General features: G+C 45.2%; 1 protein-coding gene across 1 annotated transcript in view; it reads right to left on the bottom strand.

The window, feature by feature from the left end:
• cacna1fb (calcium channel, voltage-dependent, L type, alpha 1F subunit) overlaps window positions 1-10,000 on the bottom strand; it is a 49,134-nt gene that overhangs the window by 20,713 nt on the left and 18,421 nt on the right. Inside the window, exons 10-23 of the mRNA XM_062540067.1 lie at window positions 9,422-9,499; window positions 8,856-8,937; window positions 8,504-8,530; window positions 7,892-8,052; window positions 6,927-7,152; window positions 5,793-6,000; window positions 5,493-5,613; window positions 5,237-5,309; window positions 4,381-4,441; window positions 3,641-3,689; window positions 3,094-3,199; window positions 2,580-2,709; window positions 1,672-1,731; window positions 274-380 (exon numbers count right to left, since the gene is read on the bottom strand). Coding sequence (XP_062396051.1) covers window positions 274-380; window positions 1,672-1,731; window positions 2,580-2,709; window positions 3,094-3,199; window positions 3,641-3,689; window positions 4,381-4,441; window positions 5,237-5,309; window positions 5,493-5,613; window positions 5,793-6,000; window positions 6,927-7,152; window positions 7,892-8,052; window positions 8,504-8,530; window positions 8,856-8,937; window positions 9,422-9,499 — 1,489 coding nt within the window. The remainder of the gene's footprint in view (window positions 1-273; window positions 381-1,671; window positions 1,732-2,579; window positions 2,710-3,093; window positions 3,200-3,640; window positions 3,690-4,380; window positions 4,442-5,236; window positions 5,310-5,492; window positions 5,614-5,792; window positions 6,001-6,926; window positions 7,153-7,891; window positions 8,053-8,503; window positions 8,531-8,855; window positions 8,938-9,421; window positions 9,500-10,000) is intronic.

Genomic DNA, 10,000 nt, shown 5'->3' with positions numbered 1-10,000 from the left:
CTATCGTGAACGATACTGCAGCTTGTGGAAACTGGGGCACACAGTGTTGTCCAAAAACTCAGGTGAGTGGAAACAGCTCACGGACAGGAAAAGCCCACCTTTGAAATTTGGCCAGACTGCCTGATTCCAGACAAATGAACTTGAAACACGAAACATGAAACAAATTAGATGAAAATGTTAGGATAGGTTTCCCAGGATGACATTATACCCTAGACAACGTAGCTTAGTTTGGAGGCTGTGGCCTCGTCATTTCAGAACAAAAGCTTCACTTACTGTAAGAAGAAGGACACAAGTGACACACTGACGACCAGCAGGTCCAGCAGATTGGAAACGTTTCGACAGAAGGAACCCTTGTGGAGGAATGCCCCATGAACAGTCATCTACAACACAGGAGATGGTGAAAGCTTTATTTTCACAATTTCAAGCAGTTGCTAAGTTTACTTGATTACTGTACTTAAGTATTAAGTAAGTAATATTTTTGGAAACATTTACTTTTACTTTTACTAAAGGTCTGTTTAAGTCCTTGAGACCAACCAAAGGATACATCCTATTGTTGACAAAATAAACATTATATTACAACATCTTGTTCAAACTACTTTTTTGTAAAAGTCCACAAGCTCCTAGCTCAAGAACTAAACCAAATGTTGCATGGTAGCACTGTACATAAATAGAAATAGTATAAAGTAAAATGGTCATATTGTGTCTGGGTGATTCTGCATGGTCATGGTCATCAAATTTGCTTCACTTGAAGCTTCACTTGAGTTTTTGTCTGAGCTCTGTTTAGGCCTTCAGAAGACACATTTGCACTCAACGTACTGTAGGCTTTTCCCCCCTAATTGAGATGCGTAGAAATGCTCAAGTAAGTTAGAAAAGCAATGAACAGCAAAGAAATTCCTTCAGGGTCTGAAAAGCAGACCTCACAAGTCTGAAAAATCAAAAACACCATTTTGACTTGTCCTATGCCAATCATCCATTTTTATTATCCACACTACATATGGACATCAATGCTATTCAAAACATATCGATCTCAATGGTGCATTTTGCCCATGTTCAGGGTGGAAAATAAAAACGAAACATTCTAATAAGACAAGTCAAATTTGTGTTTTTAAAAAGAAGGGATAATGAAGAACTAAAGAAAAACTTGTGACGTCTGCTGTTCAGACCCTGAAGGAATTTCTTTGCTGTTCATTGATTTTTGTGAAAGTGTTTCTACTTGTCTCAATAAGGAAACAAATGAAGAGTATCTGTTGAGTACATACTGTATGTCTTCTGAGGGCCTAATCAGAGCCAGCCAAAAACTCCAATACAATTTGATCAACTTTGAGGGACAGCTACTGTACGACCATGTAGGATCATTCAGCCCCAACATGATGATTTTGCTACATACAGTACTATTCCTATTTATGTACCGGTATACAAAATGTGAGCGTCTATCATGGTTCAGTTCTTGAGCTATGGGCTTGGGAGCTTTGACCAAAAAAAGAGGCCGAACAAATTCGACATCCCCCTACCCCTGTAAAACTGGCCTTAACTTGGAAAGTATTTACCTTACAGAAAGGTACAGTACAGTATATGTACATGTATATCAGTAAACCACAGCTTACATATCAGGAAGATTTGACTAACTGACATCACTTGAGAGTTCATATTAATGATGGTGATGAAACGTACCTTGAGGAGAATCTCCACAGTGAATATAGATGTGAAGGCATAGTCAGCGTAGCCCAGGAGCTGTGAGAGACACAGACACAGGTCGCACACACACACATACACACACACACACACACACACACACACACACACACACACACACACCGAGAGAGTGAGTGAGACAGGGAGGAGTTAACTGGTGGCATCCCCTTCCTGCCCTGACACAGGCACAGTCTCTGCCACCCCCCTCCTCCCCCCCACCCCCTCTGATTGCACCCTGGGACTCGGCCTCCTCCCCAGCTGCCTCAAATTGGCACGTCCAGCCGCAGCAGGACTGCAATCAGGGCAGCTGCTGCTTTGGGTGGGCTGCTCGGCACTGGGCTGCGCTGGGGGCCCTCTGGGTCAGGCGCCCGGGTCAACCATTAGACTAAATACAGACCGCAACCAGAGCCAGGGGTCCTGCAAAGGGTTCTGTGTCACTTACTGATGTCAGAGGACTTGACGCTGGTCTGTGTCTCACAATCGCAGTCACAAGCTGTGAGAGCGTACACACAGGGAGCGTTCTGACCAAGTTAAAAATAGACCAGCTTGGAACCTTCCGGAGTTTTTGAGTGAGTGCATCTTAATTTGACTTCACTGTGATGTTTGACAGCATCGCAATCTACCAGCATCTCCTCAACCCCCCCCCCCCCCACCACACAAAGACAGACAGACACACACACACACACACACACACACACACACACACACACACACAGGAGGAAGACTGACTGTTTCAAATGACTGGGATTTTTGCTTCATTTTCTTTTCTCACTCTCTCTGCTGCGTAAAATGCCTCCCACTTTGGGTTGACACTTCTGGGGGGGAAAATGACGGGTTAGACATGCTCAACAAGGGCGCCCTTGCTAAGGCAAGAAACTCAGGCTCACATTGTTTCTGAAGGAGTGAGCCCGGATAGGGTCCTCTGCCGCCAGGGAGATACTGCTGAGGATGATGAAGACCAGGATGAGATTGCAGAAGATATGGTGATGGATCAGCGTGTGGCAGCCCACTCGGATCCTGTGGGAGAGAAAAAGGAGAAAGAGGAGAGAAGAGAGTCAGAGAGAGAGAGATAGAGATAGATTGATTTTGAGAGAGAGAGAGAGAGAGAGAGAGAGAGAGATGTTATTGGATTTCAGGTGCATTCTTTAATTATCTGTTGAGAGGATGGGGGGGAGAACGCATGGGGTCAAGTAGAACAGGGATCAACACATCCCATTACACTTGAACTCACAGCTACACAGATTTACACAACCAAACAGCTGACAGAAAGACAAGTACTCTGAGCGCGCCGCGCACAGCAGGCTGCATGGGCCGAGCTGAGCCCAGTCGAGCCGGGCCCGGACTCCCGAGGCACTGCCCCCCCCTCCCACCCCCACCCGCCCCGAGCAGAACCAGACTCACGGGTTTGTGTTGCTGAGGCAGAAGAAGGCACTGCCCTCGGGGATGGGCATGACCTTCTCTTTCGGCGGGGCAAAGTCAGCCACTTTTAGCTGATCTTCTGCCTCCTCTGCAGCAGCCGCACGAGAAGAGGCAGAAAAAAACAACAACAAAACACAACAACAACAACAACAGAATCAGAAATGACTGAGAAACAGGGTACATGCCACAAAACATTGAAATGGAGAAATAGCAAAGACAACATTTGTTTTAAACACAAGTTTTTTTTTTTTTTTTTTAAAACAATAGTAGGCATCAAGTGAACATTTACAGTATACTGTATGTTCAACAAATATGAATTACATTTTTTAAAATTAAAATTAGAAAATGAAATTACATAAATAATAATAGGCCTAATACTAAATTGTTGCTGATTTTGTGAGAAAACGTTTTCCGAAGCTTTAGATTTTTTGGGGTGAATTTTTATTCTTTCTTGCAATCTGCTGCAAAGGGGTCTTTTGTTATGTTTCCTATTGAGAGCAAAATCACTAAACCATCCGTGAACACTCACCTTCCCCTTCTCTTTCCTCCTCCTGTTCATATTCATCCTCCACATCAACCTGTGCAGACAAATGGCCATGTTTTCATTGTTGTCATTTTCAACCATTAAAGCAACACCAGTGTTTCCCATACATTGACTTATTTGTGGCGGCCCACCACAATATCGACACTGACCACCACACAAATGAATTTATGTTGTGCTACTTAAACTGGATGAAATCCTTTCATTGTAGAGCTATATGCACACCTTTTTGCAGCCTAGTCCCTCAACAAACATGCAGGTAAAGAATACATTAAAACAAATCCAGCAAGGATTATTATTGGCATGGAAGACGACTGGCTAAATCGCAATTAAATCCAGTTAGCATCATAAGTGCGTTGCGCAGATTTGTTTAAAATTTGCGCACAAACACACTACCACCACAAATAGAATTAAATTCTGTGGGAAACACTGAACACTAAAGCACTTACAACCTTTTACATTATTCGTCTAACTCATTGTTAGGCTATGTCAATTGTAGTGTAAACTGTTATCACTCTGAAAAAAATTGCCCTGTGAAACATTATCCATGGACAATTACATCATTTTCATTACACCTACATATGACAAAACAAAAAGTCAAGGCTTTCCCAAAACTTTCAAATTTGGTGAATTTCCTGACTTTCCAACCCTTGGAAAATGGAATTTTGCAATGACCTTGGGAACCCAGTCTATCTGACCCACCCCTAAGACCGTCTCCTCCTCCTTACCTTTACTTCCTCATTCGCCTCTCCCTCTCCTTCTGCTGCCTCCTCTCCCTCTTTCTTCTCTCTGTGGAGAAATAAGATGCCAGAGCTTTACAGAAGACATGGTGGAGGAGGGAACAGCTACAAGATGCCACACTTTAAAGAGGACATGGCAGGCGGGACAGAAATAAGATGCAGTGCTTTAAAGAAGACATGGCAGGAAAGGGGGGGGGGGACAGCTGGGAGAGCTGTTGGGAAGTTCAAGTTCTCTCTCGACAGTCTGAAGTGGCTGTTGACTCAACTGCTCACAGAAAAGTGCTTCCCTAAATAGGAGCAAGTGAACAATTATCTGGGTTTTTTTTTATACAGTTCCCACTTCACTCCTAGCCCCCTCATCAAAGCCCGTCACAGGTGCTCCAGTGAAGGGCTTTCTGAAGCTTTGAAACACTGAAATGAACATTTTCACAAGCAATGGGTTCTTCATATGAAACACAATTCTCGTATACAGAACCATAAGAACTATGATCTATTGATCTATTTTGGGTTAGTGAGGCAGTATTGGCTCAGCTGGTAGAGGAGTTGTCTAGCAATCGGATTCTGGTTTGAGGCTGTCTCCTCCTCCTGAGTCCTGACCCTGTCAAAGTGTCCTTGAACCCCAAACTGCACCCCGGGTGCTGGTTGGCCCCTTGCATGGTAGCCTCTGTCATTGGTGTATGGGTGTGTGAGTGAATGGGTGAATGTGAGGCATTGGTGTGGAGGAGGTGCGGAGGAGGTGCGGAGGAGGTGCACAAAGAGGTGCAGAGGAGTAAAGAAGAGCTATTATTAATGCAGTCCATTTCCCATTCAGCATATTATGTCTTGCATGCTACACGCTACTCACTCTGGCTTCTTCTCCTCCTCTCCTCCAGCCAAGTTGTCCACAGCGATAGCCAAGAAGACGTTTAGCAGGATGTCTGAACCACAGGTTAAGGTTCACATACAGGGAGTGGGATCATATGATACTCTTTTGACATTTCATAGGGGTCTGAGTTTGACAAAATAGTCCACGAACAAAATGTACTGTAGCTTTTCAAAATTCATGAATTATCAAAAACGAGTGGGCTTCCAGTGGGGTATAGACTCTGGTGAAAGGATACAGTTACCGCAAATGAAGAGAATAACAAAGTACAAGCAGACAATCATTCCAGGGAAGTGTGGTCCTCCATAGGCCATAATGCCATCATACATCACCATGTTCCAGTCTTCACCTGTCAAGATCTGCCAATGGAAACAGCGTTAGGTAGATTCACTTTTAGCATTCTGAGACCGCTTGTAAGTTCTGGAAATCTTGAATCAACGCTTTGGACAAAACAAAAACCTCAAACGGCCCAAAACCCAAACTAAAGCTTCAAACGACCCAAAACTCAAACTAAAGTTTCAAAACAATGGAACGTTACCTGGAAACAGGTGAGGAGGGCCTGGGGGAAGGCGTCAAAGGTGCTGCGCTTGGTCTGCGTCTCGTCGAAGTTGAACTTGCCGCCAAAGAGCTGCATGCCCAGCAGAGCGAAGATGATGAGGAAGAGGAAGAGGAGCAGCAGCAGGGAGGCGATGGACTTCATGGAGTTCAGCAGAGACGCCACCAGGTTGGACAGGGCCGCCCAGTGCCTTCACAGGTCGGGGGTCACGTTCCACAGGTGGGAGAAAGACACAGAAATGAATAAGGCACCCCAACACAAGTCATACCAGTGACAAAGCAATATAGCACTACCACTAGATAGCAATTTCAATTTCAATTTAGTTTAATTTCACTTATAGCGCGCCAAAACATTACACATGTCTCATGGCGCTTTACAGAGTGTATTGGTAGCAGAGTGGTAGCACACTCCTACCGATTGCATGATCATGAGTGCAATATTGCTTTTATACAACAGTTCTACTACCAACTAATCTAGCTTAAAGACACCCAATTGTGTTGTTTATTATTTTGTACGTCATTCTCCACCCACACCTTAGCCTAGGCATCCTCGCAGCACAACCCTTCACCCAAGAGCCGAATGAGAGAAGCTAAATATACTTTTACTATTTACTATTATATTAGGGTTTTTTTTTACCCATAATTCAATGCAAAAAGCGGATTGATTACTAGTTGTAAAGCGCCTGAGTGGTGATGTCCTGAGATCCAGAAACAGCTTGAGGAAAACCTGAATGTGTTGGGCCACGATTTATGTTCTCATTTAGAATCACACCAACCGAACCATGCACCGAACTACCAAACTACTAAACGATTAAAGAGGAACTATGCAGGATTGGCGATTTCATCTCTGGTTTCGGTTTAGTTTTTTGTTTTCGCTCGTTTTATGCTTGCATTTTCTCTGCAGAGCTTCCCCGATAGCTTTAGCGTGTATACAGTATTTATACATGTATAGGCTATATTTAAATATATAAATTGCAAGCGTGGTTCTTCGTCTCAGACTTCCAGATGTAAACAAGGAGCGATCGTCTCCTGCAGAAAGTTGCATAGGGTCTCTTTAACCCTTTCCTTCTCCCCCTCTGTGAGCGGAACAGAGCTCGGAGAGGCTGGCGCACTGCACCTGGTGACTTTGAAGATCCGCAGCAGCCGGACGCAGCGCAGCACGGAGATGCCCAGCGGCGGCATGATGCCCAGCTCCACCAGCACCGTCTCCAGGATGCCGCCGCACACCACGAAGCAGTCGAAGCGGTTGAAGAACGCCACGAAGTAGTGCTGCAGGCCCAGGCTGTACATCTTCAGCAGCATCTCCACCGTGAAGAGGGACAGCAGCACCTTGTTGGCGATGTCTGATAGCGGGGGAGAGAGACAGGGTGGAGGGGGGGGGGGGGTTTAGGGGGAGATGCAGCTCAGATCGAGGATTAAGGCCAAAGTCATGGCAATGGTAAAATCATTTGATGAATGACCTTCACAACCAGGGAGCAAAAGAGGTGGTAATATCATTGCATATCTTGAATAATATGAAGATATTCTGTACATTGTATATTTTGATTTAATCTATATTCAAATGCATCTATATTGTGAATTGTGTATTATCTATAATGTTTACTGTTTATTGTCTTTATGTTGCTTTGTCTATATATTGTGCTGCTAGAGTAACTCTGTTGCCTGGTGTGGTGTGTACTAACTCAGTCAAACAAATCTGATTCTGAATGAGTGGCAGAAAATAAGTTGCCTGAAAAAACAGGAGGAGGGAGGGAGTATATTTAATGTATAGTGTTAAGGCAACAACTGGAATTAATTCAGAATGGTAAAAACTGGCTCAGTTTGCACTCATAAAACATACAACAAAGTATAGACTGTGTTAGGACTTAGCGTATTTATTTTATTTTAAGTGTATTTTCAGTTTAGGTTGATATGGGTTGAGCAGCGTTGACTAAATGGCTATTATTTATTTTTCTATTTATTTTTTCTTGTGTATCTTTAGTTTAGGTTGATATGGGGTTGAAGAGCAGCGTTGACTAAAATGGCTTGCTGTGTGAAATGAGTGCCTGTGCTGTGCTGTTGTGCTATTGGGAACCTGCTCACCCTGGACCTCTGTGAGCCAGTCCGGCTGGTCGTAGTGCTCCGAGGCGCTGAGAGCCGTGTTCAGGAACACCAGCAGGAGGACCAGCCAGTAGAAGGTGACCGACTTCACCGCTGTCCGGCAGTTCCTACGGGTCACCCGGTTCCAGCGCCGCAGCACTCGACTGAGCGAGGAAACCACAGACAAACACACATGTGCACAAACACACACACACACACACACACACACACACACACACACACCAATGCATACAGACACACACGCACACATGCATAATCATACGCAAACACACACACATTAATACAGACACACATGAACACACACACCACACACACACACACACACACACACAAAGCAAAACTTAAATATGGTTGTAGACCACGCACAGAGTGACTAACACATGGAGTCATGCTGGCTGGAGTGAGGTCACATGTGATGCAGCCTTTGATTCAATTTAGCTGCAATATGACAGCCGACGTGCAACCTTATTTGGTCCCATTAGCGTTACATGTTGCCCTTAAGCTCCATACAACTCTAGCCACACAACTCCCCCACCCCCCCCACCCCCTCTACCCCCACCGCCCTGTTGGGGTTTGCAGTTTGTGTGAACTCACCAGCATGGGATTTTCATCAGTTTCGCGCTGAGATACAGAAACAGACACAAAGACGAGACAAAAAGCACAGAACACAGAATGTGAAATCGCTGGAGCAGAATCGCAGACAATAACAACAACAACAACAACAACAGCAGCAGTAAGAGCCGTATGAGCTGCACTGTACAACTGACAAAAATGGGTTTAACGCAGACGACAAAAAACAGACAACAAAATGGCTAGTGTCAGAGGCAGTTAAAGGTTGAAGTGATTTGGGGTGTGTGTGAATGTGTGTGTGTGTGTGTGTGTGTGTGTGTGTGTGTGTACACGTGTGAACACGTGTGTGCGTGTGTGTGTGTGTGTGTGTTTGTACCAGCAGAGAGTGCAGCAATCAATGTTCTCCTCATCAATGTTCTCGGTATTCTCTGAGCCTGTTTCACTGGCCGGAAGACTCGCTAGGAGAGGTGTGGGAGGAAAAAGAGGGAAAGAAAGAAAGAAAGAAAGAGATGGAGGCATACAGGGGTGGGGGGGGGGGTGATGTAGGGGGTGATTTGGAGGTGAGAAGAAAAAACAAAAAAAGAAAATTGGCCAGTGAGACGAAACAGAATGTCAAACACACACTGACACAGATTTCTCCTGTGGAGGGAAGAGAGAGAGAGAGAGAGAGAAAGAGAGAGAGAGAGAGAGAGAGAGAAAAAAAAACAGCCAATCTATTTGAAACAGGGTCAAGCATCTATCGAGAGCAGAAATTGAGAGTAAGGCCCAGATTAGATGGGCTACTACAAATGAGAGCGCGCATGTCATCATCAGCTGGGCCCACTGCTATATTTGGAGTGGGGGTAGGGGGGGGGGTAGGGGGGGCAAAGCCCCTCCGCCACAGCTGGAGTCAGGGGTGGAGTGGTGGTGGATATTATGGTGGTGTTGACCGGGGGGAGCTACCGTGGGTTTCGTTGGAGTGGCTGAACCATCCGAATTTGCTGCCCCTCTTCTTGTCGGAGAGGTCGCGCAGGGACGGGCCTGTGGAGGAGGCAGAGGAGAGGAGCCGTGAGAAACGTGACATCCGGCCGCGGGGGGCCCACACACACACACACGCTCACACACACACACACACACTCGCATCCCACTTAGCGCCTGCCTTCGGTTTCGGTGCAGTGTGTGTGCGTGTCTCCCTGTGTTTATTTGCTCGTTTGTTTTGGTGTGTGTGTGTGTGTGTGTGTGTGTGTGTGTGTGTATGTGTGCGTGCGAGTGCAAGAGGAGGATGAAGGCACAATATCTGTGCACGTGTGTTTGTGTATTTTTGTACTTGCGCATGTGCGTGTTTGCTTGTGTGTGTCTGTTTATGAGTGTGTGCATATGTGTGTTTGCGCATGTGTGCCTATCTGTTTTCTGAGTGTGTGTTTTTTTGTGAATGCTTGCGCGCACATATATTTGGGAGCATGGATGTGTGAATGCATGGATTCATGCTACTGATTATGATGAATATGTATGCAAATCATATCAGTTTGTTTGTCTGTGTGT

Source organism: Sardina pilchardus, chromosome 7 (genome assembly GCF_963854185.1).
Source record: "Sardina pilchardus chromosome 7, fSarPil1.1, whole genome shotgun sequence".
NCBI lineage: Eukaryota > Metazoa > Chordata > Actinopteri > Clupeiformes > Clupeidae > Sardina > Sardina pilchardus.
This window is presented reverse-complemented; position numbering and strand designations above follow the sequence as displayed.